Here is a 21,956-nt window from a genome sequence, read left to right as displayed (position 1 = left end):
CATCAAGGAGGAGGCCTGTCTCTACCAGCCCTGCCCTCCACCAGCAGCCAGTGGCATGGACCTGCTCCTACCTGCTTAGAGCCATCACCAAGCGGGGCTGCTTTCTGGGAGGAGAAGAAAGCCACCAGGTGAGTTGCCACCAGGCGGTATTGCATCGCTCTCCACACACCCACCCTCGCCATCCCTCACATTTGCCATTGACATTGTGCCCAGGCCAGGAGGCAGAGGAGGCATCGCTACCATCTCCAAGCATGTAGGAGACAAGAGGTGGATGGGGCACCCAAATTTAAGTCTTCTGCGTGCGTGCACACACACACACACATACACACCGGGTGCTGCTTGAGGAGACTTGCCTCAACAAAGCTCATGGCAGTGCCTGCCCTATCTCTTATGGGAGAAAATGCAGTAATTTAGCTCTGCACTGTGTGAAGAAGCACTTTGTTTTGTCTGCCCTGAACATGTCAACATTCAGCTCCACCATCTATAATTACGTATATGTTGATATCATGTCCCACACCTCTATGTTTGCCGTTCCGCTAAACACAGCTGCCCAAAATGTTGCAACCTTTCCTCCTGCAGAAGTTGCTCCATCCCCTTGATCATTTTGGTTGCCTGTTTCTGAAGCTTCTCCAGTTCTACAGCATTCTTTTTGAGGCAAGGCAACCATAACTCTAATGGGCACTGTGCCCTGAGAGATACAGTGAACCCAAACCGCTGATATTGTTCTGTGGCTCCTCCCAAGCTTGTTATTTATTGACTGTAAGGTGGCAAGTACACCCCAGAGTTTGCACCTGCTTGTCTGTTCCTGGTGCGTCAATCCAAGAAACCGATCACTCTTTGCAGCAAGTAGAAGTTCCCTGGAATCCCTCTTTCGCATCACCTGCTGCAGGAAAAGCTTCAGGGCTACACGAGAAACTTCAGCAAAGGGAGGTGTAGTCCAGCCTGCCACGCACCAGGATGCTCCTGAAAGCCGCTTGCCTGCTCCTCTCCTGCCTCTTGCTCTGCTCAGCAGATCAGTATCAGCAGGAGGCAGAGAGAATCATGACAACATCACCTGTGATAGATGGGTAAGACCACAGTTCCTTCCTATGCCTTCTGGGGGAAAGGCCGTACAGAAGATATCGTGGTCAATCCAAGTAGGGCTGGGGAAGGATCCTGCCCAAAACCCTGGGGGAACTGTTGCCAGTCAGGGTGAACAGTACTGAGCTAAATGGACCAATGACCTGACTCAGGAGAAGGTAGCTTCCTATGTTCCTAATTAGGGTTCAAGGCAGGCTCAGGATGAGGCCAGAGGGGTCATTTAGGCCCCAGGAAACATGCACCCCTGAGGTGAGACACTTCAGACTGCCCTTTGGACAATGGTGGGTTCCTCCAGATCTTCAGTTGTGGGGAGGTTCTCCATGGGGTCCCAAGCCTCTTTGGGACAGGGGCACGGCAGGAATTTCCCCCGCTTGGCTGATGGGCTGTTGCCATTTGTGTTTCGCCTGCCGCGTAGCAAATTGTCACAACTTGTAAGATTGCTGATAGGCTCTGGTTCATGTGATAGGGATGAGAGAACGCTCTTGCCATCCCTATGTGAAGGGTATTCCGTTAAAGGAATCCAGGGACTCGATGGTTTGCCTCCCACGCCTCTGTGGGGATCGCTCTCCTCCCAACGAGGCTTGGGAGGGAAACTGTGTTCTCCTCCCGCGGAGGCTTGGGAGGGGCACAGCTTCCCTCCCAAGACTCTCCGGGGATTGCTCTCCCGCAACGGCATGGGGGAGAGTGTTCCTCCCCCCCCCCCATGGCTGGCAGTGCGCAGCTTCGCCCCCATCCGTGGTAATTTGGGGGCGCTGGGCGGATATTTGCACCCCGGCGCCACATCTGCTAAAGATGGCCCTGGCTGTAATCAATAAAGTTTGGCCTAAATTCTGCCAAAAACCAAACCAAATATTTGAGTCAAGTGTGAATTCTTTAGGGGGAGGTTTCTGGATCTGAACACGCAAAAGCAGTAACCCTGCAGAAGGAAGGATGCAGAAGGTGCCTGAACTGGGAAGGTCCAGAAGCGAATGACTCCCAGGCTTTTAGGGCACTGACCTGGAGGTTTGGGCTTAATAGCAGCTGTAGAAGCTGTTCTCCAAGTTAATCATTAGTAGGCAAATGGGTAAATTACTGCCCTTTGGTGCCATTCAAACCTGTCATTCTCTCTGGAATAAGAACAATAAGTACAGCTAGGTGGCCTTGCAATTGTGAAATTAAGAGCTTTTTTTAAAAAAGGAATTTATTGGTATTTAAGCAGAATACAAAAAAGAATAATACACAGTACAAACTGCAAAATACAAAACAAAAAACTAATACAATACATAAAAACACACCTAAAACAACGACAAAAAACATACCTTACATTCAAACACCTATTTAACTATTTTAATCTTATTTATAATCTTACTTGGGGGACTTCCTCACGCCCTCTCTTCTGCGTTCATTTCAAATATACTGTAGTAACTTTGTAACCCCTTTAACTCTTCTTTTACAATTAATCTTAATCCTTATCTATCATCTTATATCTATCGCCTTATTCTTAACAGAAATACAATTTTTTTTAGAAAAATCACAATTCTAACTTCTTATATTCTATTTTAAACTAACATTTTAATGCTATCGCCTATAATATCCACTGATTCCAATTTCAAATATCTAACTTTTCACGTCGTTTCAAATATTCTTTAAATTTCTTCCAGTCTTCTTGCACCTTCTCCTCCCTCTGGTCTCGGAGTTTCGCGGTCAGTTCTGCGAGTTCCATTTACTCAATTAACTTCATCTGCCAGTCTTCCACTGTTGGTAGTTCTTCAGTTTTCCAGTTTTTAGCAATTAAAATCCTAGCAGCTGTTGTGGCATACATAAAAAATATTCTATCTTTGTTGGGGATCTCATGATTGGTCATGCCCAGCAGAAAGGCCTCTGGCTTCTTAGTAAATGTGTTTTTCAACAATTTTTTAAGTTCATTATAAATTTTCTCCCAGAAGTCCTTTACCTTTGGGCACATCCACCACATGTGATAGAAGGTACCTTCTACTTGTTTACACTTCCAACATTCGTTACTCATACCATGATACATCTTAGCTAATTTCACTGGTGTTAAATACCATCTGTATATCATTTTCATAATGTTTTCTCTTAATACATTGCATGCAGTAAACTTGATACCTTCCCTCCACAACCTCTCCCAATCCTACAACATTATGTTATGCCCCACATCTTTTGCCCAATCAATCATTACTGATTTAAGTGAAATTAAGAGCTCTTGCCTCCCTGCCAGGCCAAGCCCTCAGCCTGCTGCTTTCTGCTTCCAAAAATTCTGCCATACAGGACACAGTGCCAGGGAATGTGGTGGTGGTGGTGCTGTTGCTGTTAAAATTGACTTAGTGGCAAAGGGGCATCTGAGCATATGCAGAGCAACTCTCCCATCTTGAGAATATCCAGTTTGGGTGCTACCATGTTTTACTGAGAGAAAGCTCTCAATGGCTACTAGACACGATAGTTTTGGTCTTCTTCCAATGCCAGAGCAATGTGCCTCTGTCAACCAGTTGTTAGGGTTCACAAGTGGGGAGAGTCCTGTTACACTTGGGTCCTGCTTGCCAGCTTGCCCTCAAGGCATCTGGTTGGCCACTGTGAATTGATCTAATCCTCTTCTAAAGCCACCCAAGTTGGTGGCCATCACTATGTATTCTAGGGAGTGAATTCCACAGCTTAGCAAGACGCTTGCTTACCCCTGCCCCATCCACTCCATGGAAACTGAATTCTGCAGCTGCTGAGCCTTATTTCCGCTCTGGTGACTGGAGAGTGCTTGCCTGAAGACAGCAGGCTAATTGGAGGGGGAGGCAGGTAGAGAGACAGGCTGAGTAACATACAAAACTCTGTCCTCCAACTGGGGTAATAGAGTGGCAAGGGTGGGAGGCTTAGGAGGAACAGCCAGGGGACTGCTGCTGCTGCTGTCCCTCAAAAACACATTCACTGCCTCAAGAATAATGCAAACTGTAGCCTAGTTTATCCCTCACAGAGTTACAGTTGCCAGTTCCCTTAATAAACTACAATTCACAGGATTCTTTTTCTTGTGGGGGGGGAGGGGAGGGACATACTTGGACATACTTTAAATGCAGGGTGTTGTGTACAGCCATCACCTCAGTGTTAAGTGTATTGTGGGTGGTTAACATGGGTTTTGCAGTTTTGTAATGGTGTGCATGTGTGAAATGGCCTTTTGGGCCAGCTCAGGCATTAAGGATCATCTCTTGAGAGTGCTACTGAAGTCAATTGGATCAGTTGCTCTTTCCATTCACTTTGCTGAAGTATTTCCATTAAGGCTTGCAGGGTCGATTCCCACGACCTTGTTCAAAGGAATCCCATGAATGATTGACTTAGAGTTACTGCCTTTCTTTTCCTCCTCCTCCTGTAGAAATTGAGTTTTAGCATGTTCTCTTTCTCTGTGTGCCCTTTTAAAGCCACCAGAAGATGTATACCTCCTAATGGCTGTAGAAAAAACTAGTGACCGCATTACCCTGTCATTAAGGCTGCTGTCCTACAAATATTTACTAGAGAGTAAGGTCCATTAAACACAGTAGGACTTACTTCCACATAGTAATGGTGAACAAGCTTAATTCAATTTGCATTCACAGGCAAACTCACCTTATTTGCACTTTTGGAAACCGTATGAGAACTGAAACTTGCCCTTCAATATTTGCCTTTATCCGGTTTGCCGCGGAGCTGCTCTCGGACGCGCGTTTTGCCTGCTCTGCAAACGCGCACTCACTAACGGGGTGAAACGGGGTCTGTAGGGCTTCACGGACCCCAAGAAGGTACAGGAGGGTGTTCTGGACCTGTAAGGAGTCGCCGCGGCGCAGAAAGGAGTCTCCGAAACCGAGTCAAGGACTGGGAAAGAGGAGCTCCCGGGCGCCATTAAACGGCGATCCCTCCCCCAGGTGAGAAAGCCCGATTCCGAGACGCTAAAGCGGCTAAATCTCCGTTGTTTCGATGGGACGTGGCAAGACTGTAAGCCCAGACTAAGCTCAGAAAGAAAGGAAAAGAAAAGCTACTGAAAGGGCTTCCGAAAAAAGCTTATAACTTTAAGCATTCTCTAAAAACATTCTGGTCTTGGCCAAGGTCCGGTGTGAAGATACGCTGGAGAGGGGGTCTTTCCTGACAAGCCTTGAAATTTAACAGCTAAGACGAAAACAGGGTCTGGAGAATCTCTTATATTATTTTTGGACTGGTTCGCGCACGAACAAAATACTTAAAAACTTAAGGACTTCAAAACTTATTGCCTTGCCAGGGTGAGACTATAAGCTGCCTTTCAGGCTCTCCTTGCGTTTTTTTTTTTTTTATCTTCAGCGAAAGGAGGATTTAAGCCTGGGAAAAGAAGGTCTACGCTACCCAATTTGGAACAATTTGAGAGAAAAGGGTAACTTTTAAAGGCTTAAAAGAGTAAACTGTGGGTTCTTCGTGTATTCTTCGTCGTCAGTACTTTCCTCTTCCCCCATTATTATTAATATTATTATTCTTTATTACTATATAAAACGGGGAGAATGATGGTAAGGGGGTAAAAAAAAAAAAGACATTCTGTTTCACCGCTCCCAAGCCATGGAAACAATTTGTTTAAGACGTTGTTACTGAGCCTTCTTTCAAACTGTGTGAAGATACTGGAGTAAAAAGGGAAGATTCACTGGGTTGTTAACATTGTTAATATTTGTATCAGTAGTTGTAACATTTGTATTCTTGGTGACAAACTGGTTCAAAGCAGCAAGGGTATTTTAGGACTGAAGAACATTGCTCTCACTTTAAGGAAAGTTGCTGACTCATCTAATTAAGCGCTGGGGGATAAAGGAAGTGAATCAGCTGCATCAAGAGGAGACAGGAAGATCACGATAACAACATAGGGACACCCAGTGGACTCCCCTGGAACTGCAACCAACTGGGAATTTGTATTGCCATTCCTCGTATTGTCATTCCTTCCTCACTGTAACGTTTAACAGCTATTCAAGTGTAGGAAAAGACTATATCTCAAGATAATTTGATTTTTGTGTTTACTTTCGACGGTGTTTACTTTCCAAGAACTGGTGTTAAAAAATTGATCTTAACAAGGGACCTGAGCGGGTCAATTAATGGGAGGATGTACAGAGTGATTTGTTAGTATAATATTTTGATATGCTGTGGTAAATAATTGTAATTGGAAAAAGAAGGGGTTAGCAGAAAAATTTGATTTTGTGTATCAGCTCCCCTTCAACAATTTAATTCAAAATTTAATCAATATTGTTATTTTGATACATATTCCTTCTCTTTAATCTTTACTCCTCGCCTCCCCTTTCTTTTCTTTTCTTTTTCTTTTTTTCTTTCTTTTTTCTTTTTCTTTTTTTCTCTCTTCTTTTTTCTTTTTGTAAATTATCTAATTAATTTATTATCCCCTCCTCTTTCTTTTCTCTTTCTCTTTTTCCTTCTTTCTTTTTCTCCCCCCCCCTTTTTTTTTTTTTTGCTTATCTGTTGGCTTGTTTGTTTCCCTTTCCCTCCCCCTCCTTGACTTAAGTTTGGTTAAACTAAAGGAAACTAAAGGAAGTCCCAAGTGTGAACTTAAGGGGGCAATAGAATGTCAAGTGTGAACAAAAAATCTGCTAATACAACTGGAACGACAAACCCAACTCAGAGTAGAAGAAACTCAGTACTGGAAAGTGAAGTAAATATGGAAATGAAAGAGTTAATCTTGGGTTTAAAAAAGGACATATCTGATATGAAAAAAGAAATGAATGATATTGCGAAAGCCAATGATCAAAAGTTAGACAGGATGGGAACAAAAATAGATGATAATGTAAAGAGTGTGATGGAATTGACAGGAAAGGTGAACGAAATAATGGTCAAAAATATGGAACTGACAAAGACTGTGCAAGATTTAAAGGGTAAATCAATAAATTTAGAAGAAGCATTGAGGAAATCTCAAATAGATAATAGAGAACAAAAAAAGGAAACGGAAAAGATGAAAAAAGAAATCGCAGATATGAAGGCTACGCATGAAGCGGTGCTTGATGCTATAGCCATGATCGAAATGCACAGGAGAGAGAAGACCTTGAGATTCAGAGCTATACCCGAAGAGGCAGGGGAGCGAGTGGATGAGAAAATAAAACTTGCTTTGGCAAAATGGCTGCAGATTGATGAGCAAGAAATGGCACAGAGTATAGAGGGAGCCTTTAGGGTAAGATCAAGAATAGCAAGACAAAACAAATGGCCAGGAGATTGCCTTGTAACATTTACATCAATGGAGATAAGAGATAGAATACTGCAAGCTAGTAGTAAAAGCAAGCTTAAAATAGATGACAGTGACATCATCATCCATAAAATAATCCCAACTAGGTTACTTAGAAAAAGAGACAGTTATAAACCATTGGTGGAAGCTTTGAAAGAGAAATCAATCTCACATCGATGGGAATTTCCTGAAGGCATCTCATTCTTTTTCAAAGGAAAGAGAAGGAGGTTTATAACGTGGCCAGATGCGGACAGGTTCCGGAGGACCTATAGGAAGGAATTAGGAGGCTCGAAGTATTTGGGTGAAGGAGCGGATGAGACAGAAGCTCCACAGGAGACTGAAGAGACATAATAGTTAAATCGAGATATTATATGCAAATAACTTCTTTGTTAAGTACTTGTCTGTGATAAGGCATTGTTTCTGCTTGAATTTTGTTTGAATTGACATTGGATTTATTTTAAGTGAATTTATTTAAATCGGTAGGCTGAGTGTTTAATTAATAAAGTTTACGATGAATCTAAAAATCTTAACATGGAATGTGAATGGGCTTAACGACAAGGTAAAAAGAAATAGAGTGGAACACATTCTAACAAAACAGAAGCTGGATCTAATATGCTTGCAGGAAACGCATGTTACGCAAAACCACGCAAGGATTCTGGTAAATAAGAAACTGGGGGTGGAATTCATATCTTCAGATAAAGTTAAAAAAAGAGGAATTGTAGTATATGCAAGATCGAATTTGGAACCAAAGTTGATTGATAAAGATTCGGAAGGAAGAATAGTGATAATAGAAATATGCGTGCAGGGAGAAAAAATTAAGGTGGTGGGAATTTATGCCCCAAATACGAATAGGAGGAAATTCTACGATTCATTAGAAAAGAAATTAATTGACTTAGTGGGAGAGAAGATCATAATGCTGGGAGATTTTAATGGGGTGACCACCCCGGAACTCGATAGAACCAAAAAGAGCATAGGAAATAAGCAATCTAAGTTGCCATCCCCCTTTTTCAGAATTTGCGATATTCATAACCTAAACGATGCATGGAGAGTTAGACACCCTCTGGAGAGAGAATATACTCATTTCTCAGATCCTAATTGCTCCGCAGGGAGAATAGATGGGATTTGGATACCCAAAGATCTCACATTAAAAATAAATAAGGTTGAAATTCAACCCAAAACAATATCAGATCACAACGCAGTCTTTCTTTGGCTACAAGAAAAAGGCAAGGGAAACAGAAGGTGGAAATTAAATGAGACCTTATTATATGATGAAAATATATTAAATAGAGCTAAAAAAACATTGGAGGAATTTTGGGAGTTAAACCTAAACAAAGGTACTGATATAAAAATGGTCTGGGACGCAGGTAAGGCGGTCCTTAGGGGTTTTTTTATAAAAGAGAACATAATACGAAATAAACAAAAGGAAAAAAGAAAACAAGAAATCTTAAATGAGATTCTTAAAAACGAAAAGGAACTTTATAAAAAACCAGAGGACCAGGACATTAAGAGAAATATTAAACTCTTACAATCGCAGTTTGCAATGATAATGAACGGAGAGATTGAATGGAAAATTAAATTGCTAAAGCAGAAGAATTTTGAATTTGCGAATAAACCAGGAAGACTGTTGGCGTGGAAATTAAAAAAACAACAGAGTGACAGAATAATAAACAGAATCAAATTAGAGGATAAGATAATAACGGATCCGAAAGAAATTGGAAAGAGTTTTGTTAACTTTTTTAGAAATCTATACAGAGAGGGAGATGAAACTCCAGAGGATATAAAGGAATACTTGGATCAAAACAACCTTTCAGAAATCACACCAGATCAAAATAAGATGTTAAACGAGCCAATTACAATATTTGAGATACAGCAGGCAATTAAGAACGCTAAGGTAGGGAAAACGCCGGGACCAGATGGGCTCCCAGCAAGTTATTATAAAAAATTGGAGGACACCCTGTCGGAACCTTTGAAAAGAGTTATGAACAATACTATGCAGACAGGTAATTTGCCCGAATCCTGGAAAGAAAGTTTCATTACACTGATTCCGAAACCTGGAGCGGACATGTTGGCAATAACTAATTTTAGACCCATTTCGTTACTTAATAATGATTACAAACTCTACGCTTATATATTGGCAAAAAGAATGGAAAAAGCTCTACAAAAAATTATACATAAAGACCAAGCGGGGTTTCTTCCCGGCCGCCTTATGCAGAACAACATTAGGAGCATAATTAACATCTTGGAATATTTGGACTTGCATATTGATAAACCATCTACAATAATGGCGGTCGATGCCGAAAAGGCATTCGACAATGTTTCGTGGAGATTTATGACAGCTTTATTAAGAAGGATGAAATTTGGGGAAGAAATTAGTAAAGGTATTCAAGCTATTTATACCAAGCAGAGGGCAAAAATTATAATTAATGGCAATATTACAGAAGACTGTGAAATAAACAAGGGAACCAGACAGGGTTGCCCTCTCTCGCCTCTTATCTTTATTTTGGTCATGGAGGTGTTAAATAAGAAATTAAGAGATGAAAAGACCATCAAGGGAGTAACCTTAGGAAAAAATACTTACAAACTACGGGCATTTGCCGATGATCTGATTATAACAACTGAGGATCCTAAAGAAAGTTTAATAAAAGTGTTGGAAATAATAAAATCATTTGGAAAAGTTGCGGGATTTAAATTGAATTTAAGTAAGACCAAATTGTTGGCTAAGAACATGTCACCTGGAGAAAAAGAGGAAATTGAAAAACTAACAAAAATTAAAGTATGTCAAAAGATAAAATACTTGGGAATTTGGATATCCACAAAAAACATAAATTTATATGAGGATAATTATGTGAAAGTATGGACTGACATCAAAAAGAACATGGAAACATGGAGCAAGCTGAAATTATCCTTTTGGGGACGCATCTCAGTGGTTAAAATGAATATTCTACCCAAGCTACTGTTCCTTTTTCAATCTATCCCTATTATAGGGAATATAAGTTGCATTGAGGCCTGGCAAAAGGAAGTTTCCAAATTTATCTGGGCTGGAAACAGACCAAGAATTAAACATACTCTTTTAATAGATCACAAAAATAGAGGAGGATTTGGGCTCCCAGATTTCAGATTATATTATGAGGCTGCGTGCCTCTCTTGGATCAAAGACTGGTGCCAATTGGAAAATACGGAACTCTTAGACTTAGAAGGGCATGACAACCGTTATGGTTGGCATGCCTATTTACAGTACGATAAAGTAAGAGTACATAAAGGCTTTAGGGGGCACATAATAAGAAATGCATTATTTAAAGTCTGGGAAAGATACAAAGGACTTTTAGAACCCAAAACTCCTAAATGGATTTCCCCTGAAGAGGCTATTGTATTAAAGAAGAAGAACATGAAAGGGAATTGGCTAAAGTATAACGAGCTACTAAAAGAAAAGGACAACCAAATAGCCCTAAGAGACTATGAGGAAATAAAAGAACACCTTACGAGCTGGCTTGACTATTATCAGTTATACGAAATTTTTAAAAAAGATAAAAAAATTGGATTCGCCGAAAAATCGTCCAAATTTGAAACGGAAATATTGAATTCTAAAACTAAGATAATATCAAAGATGTATCAAATCCTCTTAGAATGGAAGGTTCAAGAAGAAGAAGTAAAAGAAGTCATGGTCAGATGGGCTCAAGATATTGGCCACCCCATAATGTTACATCAGTGGGAAAAACTGTGGAAAACAACAATGAAGTTCACTGCATGTTACAGCATCAAAGAAAATATGTTAAAAATGCAGTATAGGTGGTACCTGACTCCGTCACGGCTCTCCAAAATGTATAAAAATCTAGCTAACAATTGTTGGCGTTGTGGAGAAGTCAACGGAGACATGTACCACATGTGGTGGACCTGTAAAAAGATCAAGGAGTTCTGGAACCTAATATATGAAGAACTTAAAAAATTTTTAGGAGTATCTTTCCTTAAAAAACCAGAGGCATTCCTCCTAAGTATTATTGAGAATGACATCCCAGAGAGCTCAAAAGAAATTTTTCTGTATGGAGCGGCAGCTGCAAGAACGCTGATAGCATTAAACTGGAAAGGGGAGTGCGTACCAAAAGTAAAAGAATGGCAATATAAATTTCAAGAGTATGTCGAGATGGCCCAGCTAACCAGTAGCTTGAGAGGAAATAATAGACAGGCATTTGTGAAAAAATGGGAGAGATATACAAAATACCTGCAAGGCATCCAAAATGGTATAAAGTCCGTGGTGGCCTTTGAATGATCCTGGAGGAAAATACACTAAGTCAGAAAAAGAAGCTGTGTTTGGTTTTGTAGAAGGTTTTGGAATTGAATAAAGGATAAATGAAAATGTTATGTACTTTCAAGAGCAGAAAAGGAATGCTTATCAGGAAAGACAGGAAGTCTGTATGTGTGCATATGTGTGTTTTTTTATGTATGAAATTAAAGTTTAGTTAAGGTTAATAACTTATGTTTAAGTTAAGAATTAAAGAAGAATTGTAATGTTGGTGGGTGTGGGTGTGGGTGTGGTGGTGGGTGTGTGTGTGTGTATAAAATAATAGAATAGTCGTTTTATATAATTCTTTATATGTTGTTATGCGTTAACGCTGTTATTGGTGCTATTCATGGCTGGTATCTTATGTTATATCATTATTGTTGTGTTGTTTGTGTTTTTGTTTTTTCTGCTTTTTGACTTTGTATCTATATTTTTTATACCCAGTATGATGAGTGTACGATTAGGTATTGTAAAATAAATAAATAAAGAAAGAAAAAAATTTATTAAAAAAAAAATAAATATTTGCCTTTATCCAAATTTTGCTACACAGTCAACAGCCACATAATGTGTACAAAAATGCACATAAATGTATGTGTATAAGTGCACATAATAGTGAAAATCACATTCCAAAATGCATTGTGTTACAGTTCCCTCACTGCGAGAAGCAAAACTACAGGGAACCAGGCAGAGGGCCTTCTCGGTAGTGGCGCCCGCCCTGTGGAACGCCCTCCCATCACAGGTCAGGGAAATAAACAACTACCTGACATTCAGAAAAAACCTGAAGGCAGCCCTTTTTAGGGAAGTTTTTAATGTTTGATATTTTTGTATTTGATTTCTGTTGGAAGCCGCCCAGAGTGGCTGGGGAAATCCAGCCAGATGGGCGGGGTACAAATAAAAAATATTATTATTATTATTATTTAAAATTGTGTAAGGCAAAATGGCATGTTAAAATGTGTAGGGAGCAGGGAGAAATTCACACAAAAATGCTGAGAAATTTTCAAGAGAACTTAAAGAGATCAGAAAAAAAAGTTTCAGACTCATATGGAAATGTAGCAAACTGAACTTAAGTTTGGAAAAGTGGGAAACTGTAAGAAACCGAAATTGGCATATTTGCCCATCCCTACTTCCAAGTCAGCATACATAGGATTATGCTGTGAATATCCTTTTCAGAACACAAAACACAGCTGGAAAGTTAATAACAAGTCCTATTTTTGCAAAGGGTTGGACAGAGAAACAGACTGGAAGGTGGAAATGTCCATCTTAGTCATTTATTTTCCTTTTTGAGGGTAGATGGTAACGGGAAAATAAAAGTCATATGCAATGACTCACAAGCTCTTTCCTTTTTGATTCCTCCCTAGGAAGGTGAGCATAGGACAGTTTCCAAAGTTGAAAAGTTGCAGAAGTTCGTTTTTATATAAGCTTCGCCCTGCCATTAGGCAAAGTGAAGTGACTGCCTCAGGCAGCAGCAGGTGTTGAGGTACAAGGGTAGCAGTCCCCTGGCTGTTCCTCCTGAGCCTCCCACCCATGCCGCTCTATTCCCACTATTGGAGGATATAGTTTTGTATGCTACACAGCCTCTCTCTCTCCCTGTATCCGCCTCCAACTAGCCTGCTGTCTTCAGTTGAGCACTATCCAGTCACCAGAGCAGAAATAAGATGCAGGAGCTGCACCATTCCGTGGAGTAGATAGGGGCAGGTGTAAGCAGGTGTCTTGCGAAGTTATGGAATTCTCTCTAGAATACATTTCTTAGCCAAACCATCCTTAAAGTGGAATAATCCAAAGTTTAGGATTGTGTTGACAGCAATATGCAGGTATCACACAGCTCTGTTTCTCCTTTACATCTGCCGGTGTGGCAGCAGGTGTGCTTGCTTTATGTCTGGCCTCAGTAATGGACTGGATGAGAGCCAATACATGGAAACTTAATCCAGATAAAATTAAGGCATCTTTAGTGGGTGGTTCCCTGGACCAGATGGGTAGAATATTGCTTGCTCTGGGTGGGGTTACCCTCTCTCTGGACCGCGAGCAGGTACATAGTTTGGTGGTACGCATTGGATCCACTCCTATCATTTGAGGCTCAAGTGGCCTTGATGGCGCCTTCTATCAGCTTTGGCTGGTAGCCTAGCTATGCCCTTCTCTGGACAAAGGCAGCCTGACTTACTGTTTTTATACCCTCTCCTGTTCTAGGCACAATGACTTACCTTGGCAGTTGCTGAGCGAATTCAACAACCAGCTGTCTCTGAAGTCTGCAAATCTGACCACGCTGAATGGCACTCACACAAACATCCAGAAGTTGCGTCTTGGACACGTGGGAGCACAGGTACAAGCAGTGGGGAAGAGACAGAAAAATAGAACAGGTGAAATGTGCACTTCTGTCAAACCATTTGGTTATTTGGACATTTTGCAAGTTTCCAACCCCTACAGGTTATTTTTCAGAGAAACATATTTGGTAATGCATTTGTGTTTTCCCATGTGCAACAATATCGCATCAGTGCAGCAAGTATACCACTAAGTGGCTAACTTAATGCTACGTTGGTTGTGTTCAGGCTCTTTCGCAGCTGCTAGGTGGCAGGGGTGGCGCTGTGGTCTAAACCACTGAGTCTCTTGGGCTTGCTGATCAGAAGGTCGGTGGTTCAACTCTGCGCAACAGTGTGAGCTCCCGTTGCTTTCTCCCAGCTTCTGCCAACCTAGCTATTTGAAAACATACCAGTGCAAGTAGATAAATAGGTACTCCTATAGTGGGAAGGCAAACAGCGTTTCTGTGTGCTCTGGCACTCATCATGGTCCTCTGTGCGCCAGTAGAGGTTTAGTCATGCCGGCCACATGACCCGGAAAGCTGTCTGTGGACAAATGCCAGCTCCCTCGGCCTGAAGCGAGATAAGCACCGCAACCCCATAGTTGCCTTTGACTGGACTTAACCATCCAGGGATCCTTTACCTTTACCTTTAGTGTATGAGAGACCCATTCTGTGGAAGATGAAACTCCACTATATGCTCACTTTCTTACCACAAACAACACACAAAACTTCCTATCCCTACACTCAGTGCAAAACTGTACTTGGACTAAGCGATTGGAGCAAGTGTTGTCTTGTTAAGATTCTACAGACTAGCTCTCCCTCATCAGAAGTTAGAATGTTTGCTGATGTTCCATGGTATCACAGCAGCTCATGGTTGTGGGGGGGGGGGGGTTGCATGAAAGAGGCAGTTTTCTTAGCCCTTGGAAACCTTCCTTTTTGCTTTCCTCTCTCCTTGCTCAGTTCTGGGCTGCCTATGTGCCCTGCGAAACCCAGAACAAAGATGGTGTCAAGAGAACCTTAGAGCAGATTGACGTCATCCATCGCATGTGTCACCACTACCCAGATGACTTTGAGTGTGTCACTAGCAGTAAAGGTAAGAGAGGAAAACAACCTAGACAGGAGAGCTTCTCCCAGGCTGAAGATGGGTAGCCCAGGATGGGAACACATTCATTCAGCCTGACCTGCAACAATTCAACACAGGGCAAGACCTTGACAAAAGTGAGAAGTCCCAGGGCAGGGAGGCTGGCTGCTGCCCCATTCCTATCTGTGATGGAGCAGGAAGGCCAGTGGGGCTACTGCCAGATTCAATTGAATAAGGCTACCATTCATAGTAGGGACAATTTCAGCAGTTGCCACATTCCCCATGCTTGTGCTTTGGTGGTGGGAGAATAATAGAATCACAGAATTGCAGAGTTGGAAGGGGACCCATAGGGTCATCTAGTCCAACCTCAGCAAAGGATTCCCCCTGAGGAACCTCCTGCCAATAGTGGTTCAGCAGGTGTGCTATGTACCAACTTTTAAATGGCTGCTGAAAACTATGCAGGCAATTAAGTGTACATTCCCAACAATGGTCTATTGACCCCCCCCCCCCCATTTTTATTTTTGCTTTTAACTTGCTTTTAACTTTTTATGATGTGATTGATTGGTTTTATGTTTTTGTATTGTTGTATACTGCTGTGATATATTTTAATGATACAGCCGTATATAATTTTTTAATAAATAAATAATAAATAAATAAATAAAGCAGGAATCACAGCTTAAGAATTTCTGACAGATGGCTATCCAACCTCTGTTTAAAAACCTCCTGCAAAGGAGAGTCCACCACCTTCCAAGGTAGTCCATTCAGCTGCCAAATAGCTCTCACCATCAAAAGAGTCTTCCTAATGTTTTGTCAGAATCTCCTTTCTTGTACTTGGAATCCATTGGTTTGGGTTCAACCCTCTGGAGCTGCAGAAAACAAGATTGCTCCATCTTCCATGTGACAGCTCTTCAGGTATTTGAAGATGTCTGTCATGTCACATCTTAGTCTTCTTTTTTCCAGACTAAACATACTCAGCTGCTTCAGCCATTCCTCATATGGCTTGCTTTCCAGACCCTTGAACATCTTGGTCACCCTTCTTTGCACACATTCCTGCTTGTCTATGTCCTTCTTATATTGTGGTGCCCAGGACCAGACACAGAATCAGCCCTTGCCAAAATTCTCCCTGCTATTGAAGAGACTATATTCCCACTGAATCCCACAATCGGTTACTTGGTGATAAGGGGCTGATTTAGAGTGCCTCCGCCTCCCACATCTGTCCTGTCCCCACCCTCAGCAGATTCCTCATATTTTGCTTGGTGTTAGAAGCCCACAGGAGATGTTTTCCTTGCAGGTATCCGGGATGCTTTCACCAGTGGACGGGTGGCCAGTCTGATTGGCGTGGAGGGTGGACACTCGATAGACAGCAGCATGGCTGTCCTGCGCACCTTCTACCAGCTAGGGGTGCGCTACATGACCCTCACCCACAGCTGCAACACACCCTGGTAAGGCTGCCTTTGCTGGAGGCTTGCTTTGTGCCTGGTCTCACCAGAGCGTAGTCTGCTTTCAATATCAGGGCCCAGGCCTGGAGCACTGGGCAAGTGCGTCTGAGCAAACACAGAATGCAGTTCCTTTATTTATCAGAATATTTATATACCACTATTCATAGAAATACAGTTGTACCTTGGCTCCCAAATGGCTTGGGAGTCAAACATTCTGGCTCCCAAAGTGAGTGTTCCAGTTTTCAAATGTTCTTTTGGAAGCCGAATGTCCAACGGGGCTTGCACAGCTTCCGATTGGCTGCAGGACCTTCCTACAGCCAATCAGAAGCCACGCTTTGGTTTCCAAACGTTTTGGAAGTCGAACGGACTTCTGGAACGGATTCTGTTCGACTTCCGAGGTACAACTGTATATCAAAGTGATTTACAACATTACATTGTAAAGCAATAAAATAATTACTGGACTAAAGGCTAAACATAGCCTTTCTCCTGCTCTGTGTTTCTGTTTTAGTCTTGTGGTTTAGAGGAGATGTTTTGGGTGAATGTAATTTTATTTGAAGACAGAAAGGGGATATTTGGGATTATGCACCTATCTACAATTATCCCTTATGCGCATGCGTAAAAGATAGTGTGTATTAACCAAAACTTTTATAACATTCGGCAGGGCTGATAACTGGCTGGTGGACACCCGGGAGGAGAAACCAGTTCACAATGGCTTGACTGAATTTGGGAAGGTGAGTGGAAGCTCTCTAGCAAGTTTTGATGGAAATATATGGCATTCCTCAGTCTGACTCTCGGTCTGAGTCTGTTTTCTCAGCCCTGCTGGGAGATGCTAAGAATTGGACCTTCTGCATCCAAAACAGATGCTCTGCCACTGAGCTGTGGTCCTTCCTGTTTGCTCCGGTTCAACTCCCAATGTGACAATTGTATGAGCCCCTGTCACACTTTAGCAAGCTGCTACCCCCCCCCCCCCGGTAGCCTGATTTAGCTAAGGATAAGGAAGAAAGTTGATATGCTTTGAGTGATATCATCATCATAGAACCACAGAACTGGAGAGTTGTAAAGGATGCCAACAATAATCAAGGCCAATTCAGGAATCGGAGCTAAAGAATCCCTGACCACCCCATCTATGTTTGAAAATCTCTTCTGAGGCAATCTATTCCCCTGTTGGGCAGTGGCTCTTCTTCTTCTTCTTCTTCTTCTTCTTCTTCTTCTTCTTCTTCTTCTTCTTCTTCTTCTTCTTCGTCACCTGTCCTTCACCATCAGATCCCAGGGTGGGGTGCAACAATTAAAAATTCAGAATTAAAAAGTTAAAACAGGCTACATTAACAAGAATAGAGTGGGCCCTGAAAATGCACACCTCAGTTGTCAAAGAGGTACGTCTTCAGCATTTGCCGAAAGCTGCATAGTGAGGAAGGAATTCCACAACTTAGGGCAGTGGTTCCCAATTAGCTAATTACTTAGGACCCCCTATTTTTCAAAAGCCACAGACTCTCTACTTTTGAAAAAATTGATGACTGTATGGTAAGTTACCTGTGCAAAGCTATTTTTTTTGGAAGAAAATGTGAGGTGGCCCCTAATAAGCAAAGGGTTTTAGGCAGGGTTGCCATATTTCAAAAATTAAAATTCCCGACACCCGCAAAGTTGTTCACCTTTTCCTTTCAGAAACCCACCAAAATTGTTAAGCTTTCGGGGGGGAACCTCTCCCCAAAAATAGTGATTTTAAGCTTAACAATCTACTTGGTGAGCATCTATCTCTTGGTGACAGTTTGAAGGGTTTGTCCTCACATAGCTGCTTGGTAAACTCCCCTCTCCTCCTGAACATAAAACTTCAGGAAATACAAAGAGACCCACTGGTTACTCTGCACCCATTTTATCACTCTCTCCTCCCCTTGCCCTGTTTTTCCTCCCTCGAAGCGCTTGGTCAGGGAGATGAACCGTCTGGGAATGATGGTGGATTTGGCTCATGTCTCTGTGAAGACAATGAAAGACGCTTTGAATGTCTCCAGAGCACCTGTGATATTCAGCCACTCCTCAGCCTATGCCATCTGCGCACACCGGCGCAATGTGCCAGACGATGTCCTCCGTGAAGTGGTGAGAAAGACTATGATGCTTGTTGTAAGGTAACCTGTGTCATCCTGGTTCCCTCCAACTGTTTTGGGGTATAGTTACAATTCCCATCAGCTCCTGCCCAAAGAACTAATGCCTGAGCTTGGCTTTTTCCTCCTCCCCCCAAAGTGCCTTTTCCTTTTATGCCATGACTCTTAGACAACACAAAATGGGGCTGATGGTAGTTGTAGTCCTAAATATCTGGAGGGTACCAGGGTGGTGCAGACTGCTATAAAGTGACCTTCTACCAGACATGTGAGTAGAGCAAGACTTAAGGATATGAGGCAACACCAAGGTCCCCATGGCAGCCATTTTGTGTTATGCCACACCACTCAATGGCAGCCATTTTGTGACTGACGCTCCCAACTTTCTCTCAAAATTCCAAATGTACCCACTGGTCCAAATAGGTTAGCAGTCCCTGGGTTAAATAATAGCAGCACCAAACTTACACACATAATACTGCTGAAAATGGGGGGCAACCTTGGGGCAATTAGGAGTGGGTTTTTGTTCCATTTGGTTAGAATGAATGAATGAATTCCAAGCCCAGGATTTTTTATTTTTTATTTTTATTTTTTGCATACCAGAAGTAATTCCTTGGCCCGGGCTTCCTTAATTCTAAGTGGCCTGTATTTTGCACATGTCTCTGCTTGGTGGATGTTGGGGGTTCTCATAAAAACATCACCACCCAAGTGGATTCCACAAACCAGAAGCCTGCTCATGTCTTAGAGTGCCAGCTTCTTCCCAGGAACATGCTTTCTCTGAAATGGCTCCCCTGCCTCCTTTCTACAGAACAGGACCCGTGGCCTTGTGATGGTGAACTTCTACAACACCTATGTGTCATGTAGCTCCAAAGCCAACCTTACACAGGTTGCAGGTGAGGCAGAGAGGGTGGGGTGAGGGCACACCTGAGGAGGTGGGCTCGGAGGGATCAACGCACACAAAAGCAGTGAGGGTGTTGACCTCCCAGACTTCTTGCCCACAGACCACATGGACTACGTAAAGCGTGTTGCTGGACCAGAGGCAGTTGGCTTTGGAGGAGACTATGATGGTGTTCCCAGGTATCAGAGGAAGGGGGGGGGAGATGGAAGGGTATATCAGATACCCCAGATATGTCAGTTCTTGAGTCTGTCAGGCTGGCCTGGGCCAAATCAATCAAAAGCCTGGCCATAGTAGATATTCATGCCTCACCCATCAGAGTTCACTTGACTACTTGGAGACCGTAAGTAACTGACTAGTGACCCTCCACCCCTGCAAGTTAATTTTAAAATGTACTCAGCCCCCTTTTTGGTACAGTGATGCTTGTGGGGCGACACAATGGTCCCAAATATTGAAAGTCCATATTTTGCATAATTATAGATCACAGAATTGGAAGGTCTCTCAAAGATCGTGTAGTCCAATCCCATCAGTGATCCGCTCATTTTATTAATTGTATAATTGTAGTTATGGATTTATTATTTTTCAACTCTGTCTCTTTTGTATTTCATCTCATTTTCTTGTATTGTACACCACTTTGGCTGTGAGATGATTTATAAATAGAGAGAACAAAATAAGGGCGCTTGGGAGCATGAAGGCTGCAATGGTTGCATGTCTATTATATGCATATGTGACTCCACCAAAACTGTCTCAGAGATACAACCCAAGAGCCAAGGAATTTCCAGCAGTGCCTCTTGTTGGCTTCTTGAACCCTGACCAAGGGTATACAGCCGATCAAGGTGTGTGAGCCATCAAAGAGAAGCTACTGAGCTAACCCTTGCAGATGCAGCCCCATCTTGAAGCTTCCCTCCTGTTGGGGTAAAATGAGGAGATTTTGCTGGTTGCGGGGGACTCTTGACTCTCATTTCTTGGATTTGCTCCGGCATTCTTTGGCCCACACAGTGTCCCAGATGGTCTGGAAAATGTCTCCAAATACCCAGACTTAGTTGCAGAGCTGCTGAGGAGGAACTGGACAGAGAAGGAAGTGAGAGACGCCCTCGCCAACAACCTGCTGCGGGTCTTTGAGAGTGTGGAGCAGGTGAGACTGCCAAGACCAGCAAGGCTCTGTCTGCAGAAGGGTTGGGAGGGGATCACAGAGAGCCTCGGATAATGCTTTGCACGGGTATGACTGTTCCCTTTCTCCTCACCACCTCTTGGCCCTGTCTCCTCCCTTAGTCTATGCTAACCCCCAGCCCAAGACATTTTGTTTTCTGAAGATGGCTCACACCCCATCAATTCCACATGGAGCAGTCAACCAGAATGGCAGCTGGATCTTCAACACTAGCAGGGAGACACTGCAAGTGGGGGGGGGGGGGGAGAAAGACCTGGAATCTTGGAAAGCCACTGACAGTCAGTGTTGACAATACTGAGCTAGATGGACCAATGGATCTGACCGAGTATAAGGCTCCTTCCTTTGCATGCAAGACCATCCCATTTCAGTATCACTTTTTTTTCCTTTTTTTGGTAAAAAGTGGTACAGCATCTGCCTGGCAGGCAGAAGGTCCCAGGTTCAATCCCTAGTAGGGCTGGGAAGGACTCCTTGCCTGAAACCCTGGAAAGTGCTGCCAGTCAGTGTAGACAGTCCTAGACCAAATGGACTAATGGTCTGACTCAGTATAAGGCAATGTGCAACGGGATGAATATAATGCTAGTCTTGCTGAGAGCAGACCCACTGAAGGTAATGAATATGAATAGCTCATGTTTATTGATTTTGGTTGATCTATTCTGAGTAGGGCAAGCATCCACTGCCACCCTAACTGGACTTTCTTTTCCTCTAGGTGCGGGACACAATGGCCCGTGAAAAAATAGTTCCTGATGATGAACCCATTGACTTTGAGAACTTGGAGGGGACATGCCGAACAGACTATGGGTACCGTAGCAATGGGGACCATCCCAAACTGCTGCCTGCTGTGCTCACACTCCCTGTCCTCCTCACGTTGCGCTGGTAGAAGCTCCAGCACCCGCCCTGTCTTGGTGACTTCATGGAATCTGACTGGTTGAAAGTTCACACCAGAGACCAGGCTTTTGCTGCATCCCTCCTACCACAAACCAGGCTGCACCCTTGCCCAAACGCTTTAGGAAATTCAACTGAACTATTGATGAATGCGTTTCCAGCTGTTTCCCCCTGTCTGGTAGCTTTGGCCCCAGTTGCTCCACCCCAATAACTGTAAAGCAAAGGGCACCATGATCATCCAACTCATGGCAACCAAGCTGGACTCATCAGCCTCACAGACCTGCCAAAGTGTGGCTTCCAAGAACACCGAGGACCGAGTTACCTATTAGTCCCAGCCAACCTGGTCAATGGCCAGAGTTGATAGGAGCTGCAGTCCAGCAAATAAACAAGAGGCCATCACAACAGCTACCCTGCCTTTGGATGCCCTTTCTAGGACACAGGTCCTGCTTGCAGGCTTCCCTTAGGCATCTGGAGCTGTAGTTCAATGGTAGGACATCTTGCTTTGCATGCAGAAAGTCCCAGGTTCAATCCCCAACATCTCCAGGTAGGGCTGGGAGAGAACTCTGTCTGA

General features: G+C 42.9%; 1 protein-coding gene across 1 annotated transcript; it reads left to right on the top strand.

Moving 5' to 3' along the window:
- The first annotated feature begins 779 nt into the window (after positions 1 to 779).
- Positions 780 to 21,419, top strand: DPEP1 (dipeptidase 1). Its single transcript, XM_033156955.1, has 10 exons — positions 780 to 1,067; positions 13,725 to 13,857; positions 14,794 to 14,926; positions 16,206 to 16,356; positions 17,015 to 17,084; positions 18,268 to 18,444; positions 19,249 to 19,333; positions 19,442 to 19,517; positions 20,335 to 20,470; positions 21,210 to 21,419. The coding sequence occupies exons 1-10, from the start codon at positions 958 to 960 to the stop codon at positions 21,378 to 21,380; spliced, it is 1,242 nt and encodes a 413-aa protein (XP_033012846.1). The 5' UTR covers positions 780 to 957; the 3' UTR covers positions 21,381 to 21,419.
- The last annotated feature ends 537 nt before the right edge of the window (positions 21,420 to 21,956 follow it).

The sequence above is a fragment of the Lacerta agilis genome, chromosome 8, assembly GCF_009819535.1.
Source record: "Lacerta agilis isolate rLacAgi1 chromosome 8, rLacAgi1.pri, whole genome shotgun sequence".
NCBI classification, from domain to species: domain Eukaryota; kingdom Metazoa; phylum Chordata; class Lepidosauria; order Squamata; family Lacertidae; genus Lacerta; species Lacerta agilis.
The sequence above is the reverse complement of the archived record's forward strand: the minus strand, read 5'-3'. Positions and strand labels throughout refer to the sequence as shown.

What these genes read in the sequence shown, in the direction of transcription:
- DPEP1 (XM_033156955.1), top strand. Translation starts at nt 958, where the DNA reads ATGCTCCTGAAAGCCGCTTGCCTGCTCCTCTCCTGCCTCTTGCTCTGC. An exon ending in TTGGACACGTGGGAGCACAG is followed by an intron (nt 13,858 to 14,793) that starts GTACAAGCAGTG and finishes CTCCTTGCTCAG; the next exon opens with TTCTGGGCTGCCTATGTGCC. An exon ending in CAACCTTACACAGGTTGCAG is followed by an intron (nt 19,334 to 19,441) that starts GTGAGGCAGAGA and finishes TCTTGCCCACAG; the next exon opens with ACCACATGGACTACGTAAAG.